Source organism: Seriola aureovittata, chromosome 16 (assembly GCF_021018895.1).
Source record: "Seriola aureovittata isolate HTS-2021-v1 ecotype China chromosome 16, ASM2101889v1, whole genome shotgun sequence".
NCBI classification, from domain to species: Eukaryota; Metazoa; Chordata; class Actinopteri; order Carangiformes; family Carangidae; genus Seriola; species Seriola aureovittata.
Window position 1 is genome coordinate 20,002,598 of NC_079379.1, and position 18,228 is coordinate 20,020,825.

The 18,228-nt window shown below is 41.6% G+C and overlaps 1 protein-coding gene across 1 annotated transcript; it reads left to right on the top strand.

Annotated features, from left to right (window-relative positions):
• The first annotated feature begins 1,365 nt into the window (after nt 1–1,365).
• Nucleotides 1,366–13,618, top strand: sh3bp5a (SH3-domain binding protein 5a (BTK-associated)). Its single transcript, XM_056399250.1, has 9 exons — nt 1,366–1,785; nt 2,291–2,353; nt 5,092–5,220; nt 9,319–9,483; nt 9,675–9,805; nt 10,058–10,100; nt 10,285–10,501; nt 10,635–11,015; nt 12,336–13,618. Exons 1-9 carry the CDS (start codon nt 1,702–1,704, stop codon nt 12,506–12,508), a joined length of 1,386 nt encoding a protein of 461 aa, XP_056255225.1. The 5' UTR covers nt 1,366–1,701; the 3' UTR covers nt 12,509–13,618.
• Nucleotides 13,619–18,228: the final 4,610 nt, after the last annotated feature.

Consider the following 18,228-nt stretch of genomic DNA (forward strand, 5'->3'; position numbering starts at 1 on the left):
AAGAGTCATTGAAGGATCACCCAAATCACAAAGGCATTTTCCCACGTAACTTTATTTTTATAGTAGCCTATCAAAAGCTTGAACTTTAAACCCCCAGTAATATTTATAATAATTTGATACATGGTTTCACACAGCTGAGACACATCTGCTGATAATGGTCACAAAATCTGATTTTGAGTTTATTAAACTTCAATTTCCACGCCGAATAATGATCAAGGTCTTGAATATTGAATGATTTACATATGTTATAATGTTCTAATAAAACTTTAATCAAACAAAACAATCATTTCAAAGTAATATTCTATCCTCTTATAATCACTAGTATCCTATGAATACGACCAGTGTAACAGGCTCTAGCCCACGTTTAGTGGTACATTCATTTCCATTATGGCTGCAGAGTAGGCTGACTCTGAAAACCTGCAAAAGGATGTGAATCATCACTAAATCCACTGATGGAAACCATGAGCAGTTCAACCATCGTGTTGTTTTTGTTTACTGAAGACCCCTGAAAAAAAATTTAACTTCGTGGGAACCACTTTTCTACAGTGTTTACAGGAATCTAGGCTGCTGCCATTATCCTGCTTCCAGTCTGACCCTCCCTGCCTGCTCCCAGGAGCCCTCACCACCAGAGGGCGAAGGAAACCAACTCTCAGTCCCGCGTCAAGCTTTGTCAAGCTGCAAACACACAGCTGCATAAGGACCGGAGAATTTGAGGGAGTGTCCCCGTCAAAATAAAATCGTGATTTGGCGAAACAAAGGAAGATCCATATCCAACTTCATATAAACTAAATAAAGTTTAATAAAGTTTAATAAAGTTACAAACCATGATTCAAATGTAGTATAAACAAAATCCAAACACAGGACTAGAATGTGTCACTCCTAAATTGACTGTCAGGTCGTTTACTGAGCAATAGTACCAGACTAAACTAATCATCAGTTGTCGATGCTTCAGTCAGTTTGCATCAGTCATGTTTGAAAATAGCTTAGTAACAAAACAGATCCATATAGGCCTGTGTTCAGTTATGATTAACACTTTTCCTCTATAAACCAAAGTTACAACACGTGAACGTTTCTGTATTTTCTTTTCCTTTTATAGAAAACCGGGGAAACTGGCACATACTCACATTTGAGAAGCTGATACCTTTTGGCACTATTGCTGAAAAAAATGACATAAACAATTAATTGATAATCAAAATTATTGACATTAATAACTTCAACAACTTCGTATAGAAGGAGGCCTGCTAATGGCGTCTCTAATAAACAGGTATTTTTCTTGGTATAATAGGCCTGTGTGGTCCAGTCTGCTGGTATTTTGAGTCGTAAAACCCACGGTCGTGGTCCTCGTGGCTTTTATTTTGAAAGTACAAACCAGAAGTAGTCTTGGTGACAAATACAGTCAGTTTCATGCTGTCTTTTCCACAGTTCGTTTGCTGTCGATACCAGAGGTTGTGATCCTCCACAGTGTGAGTCGGATCTCCCTGCGGCCGGACGCGCTCCTGTGCAGACAGCGGAGTCCTCTGCTCCTTTAAACCCACTGACGCCTTTAAAAGCTTGAAGAATGAAATGCGCCCTGCGTAAAGGTTAAAGAGGGCGCACCACTGCTGGACCCCCCCTCCCGCTGTCCGGCACCCCGGGGTCGCGCTTTGTTTGCAGAGCAGACCCTCCTTTTTCTTTCGCCAAAAATCCCCAGAAATCCTGAAAATGGATCCTTTAGGAAGTGGGAATAATTGTGAAGATGACTCGCAGTGTGCTGAGGAGGAAGAAGAAGTAGACCCAAGAATTCAGGTGAGATTTTTTTTTCTTATTAATGGATCCAGATGTGGCCACCGGTCAAAGTGACATTGAAATGAAAATGTGAAGCCTAATGTGAGGAACTCTCTGATTAGAGGGAAAATATTTCGAATAGTGTTTCAAAAAACATTTAACCCCACATTCAGTGTATTACTTTCTGTCAATAAAATGTAAGATATTACAATTATACAGTGTTGATATTATACTATAGCAATTACAGTGCCATTTAAAGTAATTAAATGCTAATTAAATTGCATAATCTGTCAACTGTGGTTTTTAGTCATGCATTAAAATGTTGTGAGGTGGTCACAAATCGATTTAAGAGAATTTGTCCCGTTTTCCAAAACACACACACACACACACACACACACACAAGGCTGCATGCTCAGTAATTTGGTAAACTGAAGTCACACAGTTTAGCCTCCAGATACACAATCTGTTCTAACCACTCTCTCTCTCTGTCTCTCTCCATGTTGCACACCATGTTGTCTGTAAACAGGGCGAACTGGAGAAGTTAAACCAGTCCACAGATGACATTAACCGCTGGGAGAGTGAGCTGGAGGTAAGTCGCAACACCAACCAGGAACACTGTAGTCCTAATCATTACTGCTTCTCCCTGCTGGGGTAAACACTCCCAGCCGTGGCTGAGCTGCACCGCTCAAACACCCATCTCGAGGAGCCATTAAAGTCTCACTTTCACACTTAAAATCCTGTGTTCGACTGTGAACAAGTGAGAAATCCAGTCAGTGCTGTGAGGTATTTCATCTCGTTTCCAACACCATTTCGTGTGTTTCAGGAATTTGCCTAGCAACGAGGTCATTGCTTTGAGACAGTTCACATGGAATGTCTTGCAGAGATGGAAATTTTTCTAAAAGCAGGAGCTGCTTCTGAGGGAAAATGTGGAAAAACTGCCACCCCGCCTTAGTAGCACTGTACTTTATGAACTCTTAGTGCTGCAAGAAGCATGTGATCTGAATGTTAAATATAATATTTGAATGGCACATTCGGAACAGTCTAAATCTCAAGTGCTCTCCTCGTTTCCCCGCAACTCCCTCAGCCTTAAAAACAAACTGAACACTTTTAAAGAGGAAGAAGGCGGAAAAATGCAGCAAGCAGCAGCAGCAGAAAGATGGATGATAGGTCTCTTTTCTTTTTTTTCTTGAATGTAAATGTGTGCCAGAGAAGGTTACTGTTCACCAAAAGTATAAACATTCCAGAAGCAGGCCACAGATTTTCTTTTCCTCAAAGTAGGCCTCTTCTGTTTCTCATTAGACCTTCAGTCTCATCCAAACTCCACAATCCAGAGCTGGAATAGATATAACAAATGACAGAGGCAGAGAGAGAGAGGACTGAGTTGTATGTATGCACAAGTCTCAGTGTTGGAACCATTCATGTTTTCAAGGAAATTACAGGTTAATTATTATAGATCCCGGTTATTTTGACCGATCAGTGTGAAGGAATTACCTGCTGAAAATTCAAATTTTCTTATGGTCCTTCGGCATTATTTCTAGGAAATATGTGTCAGTAGAGTCACTGATATAAATATATAGACAGAGAAAGAAGGCGTTTCATCAAGAGGCAGAGATGAAAGTCAGGAGCTGAAGAACGTGAGAGCGCCGCTGGCACGCTGCAGGCTGTTTTCCTGCAGAGTCTGGAGTTGATTAAGGACGATGTACAGTAGATTCAGAGGATTGAGGAAAAACTGAGGTTAAATCCATGCTCAGATATGAGGTTCTTTACTCTGCCAACATGATGTTAAACCTCTTATGTTCCCTGGCAGAAACATAAGATTGTGTGTGTGTGTGTGTGTGTGTGTGTGTGTGTGTGTGTGTGTGTGTGTGTGTCTGTCTGTCTGTTAGAGGTAAACACAGCAAGTTTGAGACTGTGTGTCACTGTTAACTACCTAAAATACATGAGCAATAGCTTACAGGCATTACTACCTCTCAGACTGCGTGCTGTATCACCATCTCAGTTGCAGGAACAGGAAGTCAGGAAACGTAATGATGTCAGAGGAAGTGTGCTTCCTGTAGCACCCTCTCCCTTTTCCCCTGTTTAACCTCTGTTTTATTCCTCTGTTGATTTAATGAACAGGATGCAGGTGCTGCTGCCTTTTAAACCTATAATTTGCAATTTACAACATATATTACAACATATATTGGCAAACAGACACAACAATAAACACACACACACACACACACACACACAAGCTCTCAAACAGATGGCCTGCCTCGATGCCACTGCTACAGCTAGAAGATAACAGACCTCATGTATGAATAACATAGATAAAATGCCCTGCCACTCAGGGCACTCTGCCAAAACATGCACACACACACATGCACACACACACATGCACGCACGCACGCACGCGCGCGCGCGCACACACACACACACACACACACACACACACACACAGATGTTGCGAATTATGCTATATCATTGCTCGCAAACATCCATGATTTCACCACCAAAGAATATAAGGTTTGCTCAGAGGGCAACAAGACCCACTGAAGCAAAATGTAACAGTGATCTACAGCTGTGTATGATTATGTACTGTATGTGCTGGTATGTGGGTAATGGTTTAGTGATGATTTGAACTAAAAGAGCCGTTTCAGAGCCATTTGGGGGCACAGGGCCAAATAGATCAGGGCCAACCAGACAGCACAAGCTGCACAGCAGGCAGACTTGTGGCTGGTGCTTATAACATTACAACACAAGAGAAACTACACTGAGTAAATGCACAAAACTGACTTGCAACTAAATGATGTCACGTGGATGAAGTGCCTCGATTGATCTGTAGGATAACAAGACTAAGCGTCTACGGCCATGTAGCAGCCAGTGGAGAATACGCTCGTCTCCACGATGCTGCCATGCAGATGTTTAGCAGATGCAATGTTTCTCAGTTTAGCGCGTTAGCATGCCAACATTCGCTAATTAGCACTGGACACAAAGTGAAACTGAAGCTGACCGGAGTGACATTAGTTTTGCAGGAATTTTGTCACAAAGCAAAGTAAGCTATTTTGACTTGATGGTGGCGTTAGATAAAGATTTATGGGATCACTAAAGTTACAATCCATCCTGAGGGAAATAACGATAACACCAATTTTCATGGTAACTCATCTGATACTTGTTGAGATATTTCAGTCTGGACCAACTGAGCAACAGTGCCGTTCATGGAGCCATGCTGCTTGCATAGCCAAAAGTTCTTTTAACACGTCATTTATCACACCAATGTTTTGACTGTGGGCTGAGTGATAAGTTTATAATGTCATATCTGTGTGTGTGTGCTGTATGTGTGTGTAGGACTGCCGTCAGCGGTTTCGCGCAGTGTTGGTGGAAGCAACGGTGAAGCTGGACGAGCAGGTGAAGAGGATCGGACGAGCTGTGGATGACTCCAAGCCGTACTGGGAGGCCCGCAAAGTAGCAAGACAGGTACACACACACACACACAAACACACACACACGCAGAGGAGAGCTGGATTGAGTGACTTGAGGTCAGCAGACAGAGTGTGAAGGCAGGTTTACTGAAGATTAGCGATGAGAAGTTTAAAGAGCTCAGCTTATATCTACTTAAAGGGAGCTCAGTCACGTGGTTTCTATTTTTAAACACAGTCACACCTCTGTATCCTAAGCTAATGTCTCACAAACACACACGCGCACACACACACCAGCTCAGTGTGGAGAAGGGGAAATGTCTGCGTTGCACTGATACTGCTATACTTGCCATAGTTGTTTCCTTTGCTGTTTCACAGTGGTCTTTGTGGTTTCATGCTTGCTGCACTCTTGCAGGTAGATGCAAAGTAGGGCAACTTCCCCAGTGGTTATTGCACTGAACTGTGATGTCCCCTCTCCAGTAAGACACGTCCTTTACTGTCTTAACTGCTCCAGCCTGTTGAGGCTTTGATCCGATTGGATGGCACCAGAAATTTAGAGTCCAGCGCCCCCCTGTCCGAGCCAGTGAGGAAGGAGCTTATGAGTCATTCATCATAGGGCTGACATTTGTGTGTCAGAGCTGAGCTGTCAAACTGAAATAGGTTGTGTATTTGTGTGCGTGTCCTTGCAATATGACACAGTACTGTACCTTCCAGTGGCGCCTGCTTTCCCGATGGTAACACGTGGCTGGCGGGGATTACTGGGAGGTTTTGAATTTTGATGGTACCTGCTTTCATGTGAAAGGATCAAAAGTACTCCCTAGTCGTGTGTGTGTGTGTGCGTGTGTGTGTGCGTGTGCGTCTTTGTGTACAGTAAGATCAGGGGGTTTTAAACAGAGCAAAGCCGATAAAGGCCTCGAGTTAAACAAGCGTATTGTCTGGTCATGATTTATGGATGAATATTTAATATTTAATACATGACCTATTTTTTAAGGGATTCAAATGCTTCCCCTCATTGACCCCGTCAAAGCACACAAACACACAAACACACACAATATTGCACCTACCCCCAACCATTAGCCAGCCTCATCCCCAACCCCCCATGTTTTCCCCCCTTACATTCCAACAGACTGGGGGGGGGGGGTGGTTAGTGTATAGGAATTTGCCTGTACTGTCCTATCCTTTGTCCTTTTTACCCAGCATTCTCTTCTGCACCACTGCCTGTCTGCCTGTCTGTCTGTCTCCTGTATCCCCTCTCTGACCCTCCCTGTCTGCTCCATCAACCTCTCTCTACCTCTTCACCCTCCATCTCTCACCTCCCAAAACTGCAAATGGGGTGAATTTCTAGAGACAGTGGTGTCAGACAGGGTGACAGTGTCTGACACATGAATTAAAAATGAGTCCCCACACACACACACGCACACACACACACACGCATGCACGCACGCACGCACACACACACATACAGACAGACACACACACACACACACACACACACACAGACAGACACACACACACACACACAGACAGACAGATGTCAAAAACCAATTTTTTGTTTGCTTTGGAGACAAGTCAGTTAATGTGGTCTCCATGACATCAAGTTAATTAACTGATGACAGAGCTCGTCATTTGCGCGCTGTCACATGACTCAGCGGGCTTTTGAGTCATGAAGATAATGGTAAATTGTGTTCTCCAACTTTTGATGCCAGTTACTCACCAACGTGTCAAAGATTTGTCACCTGGAGACTCACATGGTCACTGTGTTTTGGTCGACTTACGTAATAACAACACTCTGAGCTGCCGCTGAAGTTTTTTTGGATGCACACACTCACCCTGAAAGGAAGTGTGTGCGCAGGAAGCTTCGTGAAAGGACGGGCGGGACTTTATCTCCAACCCGACAAACATTGACGGATGTAACGTTAGAGTCTCAGTTCCTTCTCTGTTCCTTGCTCATGGTTTCTCCTCATTGGATATCCATCATCCTCCTTCTGTTTTCCCTGCAGGCCCCTCCCCTTCTCTGAGCCTGGGAAATGGGTCATGACAAGAGACAAAGAGGAGGGTGATACATCTTTGCCAGTTTGTCACAGATTACACGCAAAGAGCGAGCGTTATCTTCTCCCTCGCGTCTTCTATCTCGTCACCTTCTTGAAGGAGCCTTGACCACCTTGGATTGCATATCTAATCACTGCAGCGCTCAGATATCGAGCTTATGCAAACACAAAAAGATACCAGTTTTTGTATTTCCTACCTTTGTGTGAAGAGATGCAGACGTCTGCTCGCTCACATCACTGTTGGATCCCTTATCGTAAACATGGCTGACAGTGGCGGGAGGTCATCTTACAGAGGTTAATGTAACAGAAGGGCTGTGAGAAAACAGCTGAGAGAAGCACACTGACCTTTTGGGAGTGTGGTGTAGTCTCTCCGGACGAACGGCTTCAAATTAGCTGCTTTTGTTGTGTAATGTATTTGTAACACTTCATTACCAAGTAAAACCAGATACAAACATTGCGTCGCTCCTTCGGAATGAGTGGGACGGCTTTTGTTAATATTGGATTTTATTTTGATAAAACTGCCACTGGTGGTGCATCTCGAGCCATTCTGCCAACAGGCTGTTTGACGTGTCTGGGACGAAATCGTCGCCATCTCCGACTTACAATTGTTCAAGGCTGACGTGAAGAGTTTATTCTACTCCGCTACTCTTAATTACAGTTTAGACAATAGGACGTGGACACACCATAAACTTTTAGCATTTGCTTGAAATAAAGCAACTGATGATTACATCTGTGTACATCAATTCACAGTTTTCTCTCCGGTCAGCTAGTGATGTTGTAAAACATAAGTTTCAAAAAGTTTATGTTTGAAACTGTGAAGTGATCAGTGTTTCTAACAGGAATGAATGGGTTTGGTTTATAGTCATAAATGGCCATTTAGCTACAACAATAATCTTTTCAAAATACTCAGGAATAGAAACACAAAATTGTGTTTCTATTGTAGCTCTACAGTACACAGTCAAAACACACAGACAATACAATTACAGAGGGCCAAGTGGCAGACTGGCACACTACTTATAGCAGCTTATTTCAGGGAGGGAGGGAGGGACGTTTGGGAAGTTTAACCGCATAAGTGGGATTGAAATTATATGTCAAATAACTTGGAGCAGAGTTATTCACACTCACAGACATTTAACTTCCTCAAAATGAAACCTACAAGATGGGCATGACAGTGAATCAGTTCTTTTATGAAGAATTTATTCTCCTGCCTTTAATACTGTGAATGTATAAGACATATCCCTGGTGTGTGACATTTTCACCTGGGAGTCGCCAACGTTGACATTCAAATCCTGGTGATGTCAACAGCTTAGTTTTATCTTCGTCCAAGATAAAGTTTTTCATTAGATTTACAAATAAGAATTACCCAGCTACCCAGAATTTCATGATTTTATTAATCTTATTCAAAGCAGTCTGATTGGAGTTACTGTAACTGTTTAATTTTGGTATTTATCCAATAAACTGACCTTTAAATCACGGCTGTCAGAGGGGAGAGAGTGGGTCCAAATATGCCCAGCATGATGCGAATAATCCTCCCCATTGACTGTCACCGTGGGCAGGAAGAGCCCACAGACAATGTGTCAGATTTTCTTAGTGACAAAGCTTGTGTTTGTTTATTGTACCAAGGCATGTGTGTGTGTGTGTGTGTGTGTGTGTGTGTGTGTGTGTTTGTGTGATGCAACATTTCTTTGTCCCTCTATGGCTGTCACAAGGAATCAACCTTGGTTCCACCAGAGGAAATATAGGTCATAAATCACACACACACACACACACACACACACACACACATACACACACACACTTACACACACACAAGGACAACTGCTGCATTCATACCATGTGAGAATGAATTTTGGACCAACACGCATGTGAAAATTCAAACAGGTTTGAAGCTGTCACAATACCATGATTTAAGCTTTCCGTCAGCTTTTTCACACTTGTCACTTTTCATGACACCAGAATCGAGTGAAATCTCAGTCTATCATAAAACCATGAGCTTCACAGCGGTAAGGTCTTGCACCTGAAGGCAGATTTAAATAGTATCTTCAAGCATGAGCAACCTTGTTTTCACATTTGATGTGATTATATGTCCCCATCTCTTTGAACTTCAGGCACAGGTTGAAGCTCAAAAGGCCACTCAGGAGTTCCAGCGGGCGGTGGAGATCCTGCGGGCTGCCAAGGAAACCATCGCCCTCGCAGAGGAGAGGCTGCTAGAGGAGGACAGCCGCCAGTTTGACTCCGCCTGGCAGGAAATGCTCAACCATGCTACACAGAGGGTAAAAGCACATGATGCAAGACATGCAGCACTAAAATGTTCCATCCTAGCAAGTCATTTGTTCCTGATGTTGAGGTTTAGACTGCTACTGACAGTGCAAGTGCAATTAGTCAGTATGTTGGTATTGATTTGTCAGTCCTTTGCTTGGTTTCTACAGTTAAAATAAAACCGTCTTTCTTGGATATGTTTCAGGTGATGGAGGCCGAGCAAGCAAGAACGCGCAGTGAAGCTGAACACAAGAAAACGGCAGCCAACTACAACTCCTGCATCGGCCATATGAGGCAGTTAGAGAAGAAACTCAAGCGCTCCATCAACAAATCCAGGTCTGTGCTTTTGTTTCTTTTGTGATTAGACTGGATATGAGCGCGCAAATGAGTGTGTTGAGAACAGGAGAGAAAGAGGGGCTTTGTTTCTGTCATTTGATGCAATCCAGATGTTTTGTGTGTTGGTTGTGCAATGTTGGGGTGTGCTCCCTTTGTCAGAGCCCAGGAATGTGACTGCTCTTAGAAGAGTGTTATTCTTCCAGCAGTTTCTCCGCCCTCTCTCTAAGTTTTTCTTCTTTTTCTCCCCTACAGGCCATATTTTGAACTGAAAGCCAAGTACTACTTACAGCTTGAGGTATGTGCATATTTAAAGCCATTACTTTAGCATAGTTGCATAACATCTGCCAATTAGTAGATGCTTTTAGCCAAATGCCATTCTCACTTAGCCCAGGAAACACTTTCCTTTTTGTCGAAATGTAAATAATATAATTCATATCTACATACAGTTTTACTAAGAAGGTGTGTTTAATTTCTCATAGCAACTAAAGCGTCACGTGGACGAACATCAGGCCAAACTTGTGGTTGCTAAGGCCGAGTACCGTGCAGCACTACGCAACCTAGAGAGCATCTCTGAGGAGATACATGCCCAGCGACGCTCACTCGCCATGGGAACCAGGGAGCAGGGTGTTGGTGCGGAGGGAGATGGAGACAACGAGGACATTGCCAACTTCAAGATGGAGTCAGACGGTCTATCAAGTGAGTGCAACCAAAGCTTGTCATCCGCTTCATCCATCCACATAATGAGTTTTTTTGTTTTGTTTTGTTTTGTTAGTGCGTCTGTGTGTCTGCATGTTTAATGTTCATATCTGTGTGTGTACGTGTGTTTCAGTGGTGTCAGTGTCAATTGACGAAGAGTGCAGTCACAGTTGCACCTCAGAGGAGGAGACCGACACTCACTCCACCTCCTCAGCCCGAGCCACGCCCTCCTCTCCGTCCTCTTCTTCCTCCCATCCTCCTACATCTGCCTCCACCCCCCTCGACATGCCCTGCCCTTACCCTTCCTCCTCCCTCTACACCCCGTACTCCTACATCTCCACCTCTCCCTCGTCCTCCGTCCTCTCCGCGTCCTGTCCCGGGGGCCTGGAGTTACTGAGCCCCTGCAGCTCTCATGACCCAGACTCAGTGTGCGGTTCTGGGCATGCCTCACCTCTCCTGGGCCCTCGCAGCCAGTGCAGTGGAGCTTCCTCTCCAGACTGCGACCAGGAGAGAGGTGTGTGTTCATCACATCAGTGTGTACATGTTTGTTGATGTGATGCTTCATCCAATATGTTGGAAATGTTTTGTAATTTTGTAGTGGAGCATAATAGAAATAATTTAACATTTTGGGAAACATGCTTATTCACTCTCTTTGTAATCAGGCTGTGATTAGCTTAGCTTAGCATAAAAACCGGAGGCAGGGGGTAACGGCTAAACTGGCTCTGTCAAACGCTCAAAAATCTGCCTACGGGCACCTCTAAAGCTCAGTTATTAGCATGTTGTAGTATCTCCTTTGTTTAATCTATACACAGACAGAAGTGTTAAAAATGCCAGTCAGCAACAGCACACCTGTGAAGTGTCCCTGGCTGTTGCGCAGTTCGCTAGGTATGATGGGTGAGCACAGGTTTTGCTTTGGTTCCTTGTTTTGTTTCTCTGTACAAGGATGCAAGCACATAACTTCACTTGTCATTTTTACACTTCTGTTTGTGTTTGTATTAAACAAACTACATAAAACACAAAACTTAGTGAGCTTGGTAGGAGTATTTTTGAATATTGAATAGACCCAGGATAACTCTTTACACCAGGATCGCTAACTTACGCTAAGCAAACGCTTGTACATATATCAACATTCTTGTATTATTCTGAGAAACAGTGAATAACAGTATTACCCAAAATGTTGAACTTTTTCTTTATGTAATGTGAAGTTTCAGTTCATATTAATACTTTACATATCATGTCAGTGTTATTGATTCGCCACCTCAGTCACGAGTCGATTCATGAGTCTTACTTGCATATAACAGACGCCATTATTCAGAAGTATTGAAGTATAATTTAAGATTTTGTGAGCAATGAATCACGGATTTTAAAGAATTTCACACAGTACATTTATATACAGGTTCAGGGTCAGTTCACACATACTTAAATGTGATCATTTTCAGGCAAATATCACTCCACTGTTTCTAGAAAATTATTGATTGAGGCATCATTTTTTTACTCTGAAACCCTGACTACTTGTGAGAACTATATATATATATATATATATATATATATATATATATATATATATATATATATATGTGCATGCGTGTCATCTGACCAAACCACTTCCTTAAATCAACTAGAGTAGTATTAATAATTTCTGCTGTAAATGTCTCATAATTTGCAAGCAAACACCATTATGTCACTAACACTAAGGGTAGATGACTTAACTGGCAAATGTTTGGCTTTTAATAAACTTTCCTTTTAGTCTGCCAATACAAAGTAAATCTGCATGTCCCTAGTTTGCATATTTATTAACCAGCACATGCCGTTTCTGTCTGTGTGTGTGTTCCAGGTGACAGAGCAGAGGGAGCAGAGGCCACGCTGGAGGCCGGTCTGAATAAGCTAACCTTGACTGTTAAAAATAAACAAGGGGACTCTGAGGATGAACAAGACCCCCACTACATTAACCCCGAAATCTCCTCTCCCAGCACAGCAACTACCGTTCTGCTTCTCAACAGTGTCTAATGAACGTCTGTCGCACCTATAACACTCACCCTGCCCAGCTTCAAGTCTCGAACTGGACTCACTGACAGAAGATGTGGAACAGAGCAGGACGAACTGCTCACTGTAATCAATCAATGAGAGAGAAAGCTGCATACTCCCAGCTCCAACCGAGCTGCCATTATGTCACAATGTTCATCAGATGGTGTCACGATAAAAGAAGCTAAATGTATCATCAGTATATAATTGTTGAATGAATTGTGAAACCATGTGGATGTATTGTAAACAAATAAGAGCAAGAACAGGATGGGTGTTGGTCTCTACTTCACACTTTTATTAGTGCAGGGGTTATTCAGTAGACTACGTTTCCCATAAAACCCCATTCTTTCATGTTGCAAAACTGATTATAAATAATAAAAGATAAAAGAAATTTCCTCTTGTGATGTACAGCGATGCGGCAAATCTCCTGTCCATATCGTAGAGGCCGCCAGTCCTCTCGTCAGTGGTGTAGCTTTATAGTGATGTGTCGAAGTTCATGTGGTTAACTTTTTATTGATGTAACAAAATGCTGCACTCGGCACCACTAAGAGACATTTTGTATTAATGTGAACAGTGAGCTTATTTCTCGGCTCTGAATCTCCACGTGAGGAAGCAAGTGGGACAAAAAAACAAGCCGCCTCATGTTGGATTATCTCTCTTTTTTTCTGCCTTGATTTTTGAACTCCTCTTGTAACTCTTGTCAGTTTGAAATGTAGGATGTGGAGGCTATTTTTGAGGAATAGTTGTCAAGGAAGAAACTAGAGTGCAAGCAGAACTCTAAGCACTAAACTATAAAGACTTGAGATGGGACTGAACCTTTTGAAACACAGATGGTCTTCCATTGATACTTGTGAATGAGTGAGTAAATGTATTCTCGCCGTCTGTGGTGATTTGTACGTGTGCGTGAGTGAAAGATTTTTTTTGAGTGTGTCTGTTGTGTTTTTGATAAATGTTCAAATACTACCCTGTAGTACAGATATTCTATATTTATACTCCTGTATTCTTGTATATGAACTATGTTTTATGGTTCCTGTTGTCACCGTTTTAACACAGAATAAGCAATAAACATGTGCTTCATGTAAAGCATCAGTGTCCGTCAGCCCCTGAGATTATTGATCAACAACCCCTGGCAAAAATGATTGAATCACCTATCTTGGAGGATGTTCATTCAATTGTTTAATTTTGTAGGGGAAAAAAAGCTAATCACAGACATGCCACAAAACTATCATTATTTAAAATGCCAGCCTTCTGGCTTTAAGTAACAATAAAGAAAAGAAAGAAAGAAAATTGTTGTAGTCAGTCACAATTGCTTTTTTAAGATCAAGAAGAGGAAAGAAATATGGAATCACTCTGTAATTTGCAGTTCCAAAACAAACACCTGCATCTGATTAAATCTGCTAACTAGTCTGCAGTTAAAATAAATAAATAAATAAAACTTCTTCAAGAAGGTAAATCATCAGGGAATGGTGCAAAAGATGTTGGTTGTTCCGAGTCAGCTGTGTCTAAAATCTGGACAAAGTACAAACAAAATGGGAAGGTTGTAAAAGGGAAGCATACTGGTAGACCAAGGATGATATCAAAGCATCAAGATAGAAAACTTAAAGCAATATGTCTTGAAACAGAAAATGCACAACAAAACGAATGAGGAACAAATGGGCGGAAACTGGAGTCAATGTCTGTGACCGAACTGTAAGAAATCGCCTGAAGGAAACGGGATTTACATACGGAGAAAAGCCAAAACGAAAGCCATCATTAACACCTAAACAGAAAAGAACAAGGTTACAGTGGGCTAAAGAAAAGCATTCATGGACTGTGGATGACTGGATGAAAGTGATATTCACTGATGAATCGCAAATCTGCATTGGGCAAGGTGATGATACTGGAACTTTTATTTGGTGCCGTTCCATTGAAATTTTATGAAGACGACTGCCTGAAGAAAACATGCAAGTTTCCACAGTCATTGATGACATGGCGCTGCATGTCAGGTAGAGGCACGGGGGAGATGGCAGTCATTACATCTTCAATAAATGCACAAGTTTACATTGAAATTTTGGACACTTTTCTTATTCCATCAATTGAAAGGATGTTTGGTGATGATGACATCATTTTTCAAGATGATAAATCTAATTGAAAATCTATGGTGGAAATTGAAGAAAATGGTCCATGACAAGGCTCCAACCTGCAAAGCTGATCTGGTAACAGCAATAAGAGACAGTCGGAGCCGGATTGATGAAGAATACTGTCTGTCAATAGGTAAGTCCATGCCTCAGATAATTCAAGCTGTTATAAAAGCCAAAGGTGGTGCAACAAAGTACTAATGGTTTAGTGTTTTTCTCATGATTCCATAATATTTTCCTCAGAATTGAGTGATTGCATATTTTTTTCCTCTGCTTGATCTAAAAAAAAAAGCAATTGTGACTGAATACAACACTTGTCTTTCTTTCTTTCCTTTTTTTTTTTTTTTTTAAATCTTTCTTAAAGCCAGAAGGTTGGCATTTTGAATAATGATAGTTTTGTGGGGGGGGGGGGGGGCTCTTACGCAATGTTCAGGGTTACAGAAACCTGAGGCCTCTGACCGAACACACACAGCTGTCTTCTACTGCCACAGCGGAGTGAGTCACCTACTTTATACTCTAAAGTAGCACTTAAACAGATTTAGCAGCTGTATTAAAAAAAGCCTGAACCTTCTGTAACGTGATATTTAAGACAAAACAACACTGTGCCTAGCATGGCTGCACACATTATTACCCTTAACCCAACACATTTAACCTACTGTAAACAGTATATCCTGATACACGTAGGAGGTTCAAGTTATTTTTAAATTTAAAGCCAATTTCTTTCTTTTTTTTCCATTGGGAACAAATATTCAACATTTGAATTGCATTTGTAAGTTTAAACCTTACAGATCATGATCTGAAAACGCCAGTGGTGACTGCCACAACTGCAAAGTTAGGGTCTTTTTCCAATTGATCCCTGTATCATAAAGTTTGATTCTGTTTACTATTGACATCAGTTGCTGAAAAGTACCACACAGTGACCATTAGACAATGACCATTCCTGCTGACTGTGTTTCTTTTCCTCTGTCTTTCAGCTGTTATTGTGCAGTGAACTTCCACAGACTGTTTTTATGTCCTGCTGGCTGCTCAGCTGTTGCACTGTTATCTCATGACTTCAGTTAGTGCCCTGAGACTCTCACCTAACAGAGTTCAGTCTAACACAGCTTCTTTTACTCTGTAAATCCTGTCTGCCAGTCCTTTCTTTCTTCTACATGTCAGTACATGTACCTAAAAGCCTGCCGCCTTTCAATTACTCAGAATCTTGTGACTTCAATATCGGTCAGAATAGCTCTGGACGCAGGTCTTACAGAGCAGATTATGACCATGTTGTGTCAAATACTGACATCTAGTGCCAGTTTTTAGGGTTTGCATGGCCTCTTCAAGCTTGTAGAAGGAGCTTCAGACCTTTAGCGGCATATTCTTGTATATTGCAAGTCATTGTTCATGGTTTTAGTTAACTGGCAACCACACTGTGGACCTATACGTGTACATATTGTGTAATAGAAGATAACTATACAGTGCAGAGGTGCACACACACATTTAAAATTACAGAAGTGACAGGACATTGGATTTTTATTTTTTTTTTTTTTTTTATTGTATTATCATTCATAGAATTAAACAAATGTTATTGCTATCAGAAACAGCTCAGGGTGAAGCAGGCAGCAAAAAAGTCAGAGAGAGGTAGACCCACAGTCGGGTCACTCAGAGCTGCTGGACAAACAAACAAAAGCTAAGAATGGTGCAGGTTTTTCTCATGCAGCTGTTTCCCCCCTTTGCATTGTCAAAACTTTTCATTTAATTTCAGCGCAATGTTGAGCGAGCGTGGAGGCAGAGTTGAGCACAGCCAGAGCAAGGGAGACAGTGCTAGAGAGCTGGTAGGTATCTGTCAGCGCACAGAGCAGAGATCTGTGACAGAACAACTGACTAAGCCTGAGTGAGAAACATTAGTATTGTGCGACTTTTGAGGATAATAGAAAACAGAGCATTTGTTTGCTCAATTTAAGTTATTTGCTCAAGAAAATTTCCTCTTCAAAACATAATTTGTGTGTTTGCAAAATGTATTTGTGCTCAGAAAGTCCCATTATGCGTTCAGGAATGAGGCACAAAAATAACACCATATTAAAATTGGTTAAAAATTCTTCTTGTAACTTCAGTGTCGCATACTGTGTGGGAACTTTGAGTATGAAGTCTTACAGTTTTCTGCTTTGCATTGACAAATCACACCATCTTTTTTTTCTTTGGTAACAAATAGAAACCTCTTTGCCAAAGCATATTTTTTTCTCATGCAGATTTATTTTACAGGTTTACAAAAGTTTGATTTACAATTACAAACTTCAGAATTATCTGTGAACATCACTTTACAAGCTCAAAATCATTAGGAGCCTAATTTGAGCCAATATGGGAATGGGTGTAATCATGCGCATGACTTACCATTTGTTGCTGGGTGTGGGGGCGTGGTTCTGGCCTGGGGTGGATTTTGGTATTCCTATGAAAACATGTATTTATATTAAATAAAAATGACTTTCCAACAAGGACATTTTAAGCAGCTATTCACAATACAACATTGAAAAACAATTATTTCTACTAAAAACTTGTTCAAGCACAAACACTAAAGGAAACATTTAAAAGTAAAGCTAACAGTTTGACTTTTTCAAGAGGTTTCTATTTCTTAAAAATGAATAAAGCGTTTTTCCAAAATCATTTTCCATTTCTTTGCCCAAACAACACATTGGTTACTCAAGTTAAAACAAAGCCTAAAGTGACTGATATTAACACTTTAGATAGATAGAAAACATATTTTGATTGCTTTTAGAGTAATTACTAAACATGTATGACTTGAATATACAATACAGAGTCCCTTATACTCAATGGTGTGGTCTACCTGATACGCAGGTATATGACGTATACCTGCTAAGAAAGCTCCAGAATAATCGTAAAACCACTTAAAAATGCTCAAGGATACGTTACAACATAGTTTTATGACTGAACTTCCACAAAAGAAATTTTATCCAAGACACACCACATTTTTAGTTTGTGATATACAAACGTTTGTGTTTGCCTATTTTACTTTCTGGCCAGTAGATGTCGCGCTGTTCACACGAAGCATCAAGAAATCCACATTTTCTCGAACCACTTTGCTGAGAAAGTAAATTCAAAGACTTACCTCCGGTAGCGGGCAGTTGATTTCTTCGTGCAAACGGGACATCGACGGCGGACTTTACTCATAGCCAGGTATCGGTTGACTGCGGCTTCGCTGCTTATTGACTTCCGTATTTAAAGTAAAGTTGGCGCGCTTTCGGCCCAATGCTCCGTATGTGGGCAGTCCTTAAACGCGTCTCTGTGCGCCGCTCTGTTTCTTCCCACCACGCCCCGTTTCATGTTCACCTGATTTCCGAAACTGTCACAGGTATGACACTTTCCCGCGTTTATTTGTTCCCCGGTTTTCTTTTCTTATGCCGTTATTCAAATTATTCTGGCAAAGACTCGGCCGGGTCTGGGTCCACAGATCTGGCTGAAATAGGGTCTGAATGTTTTCCCGAGTCCAACAACCCACAACCAACCTGAAGTACACCACAAATGCCAGACTGTCCATTGGGCCTACTGTTCTGGCGGTGGGCCTTCATGGCTTTCGTTAATTTCCTCGTATTT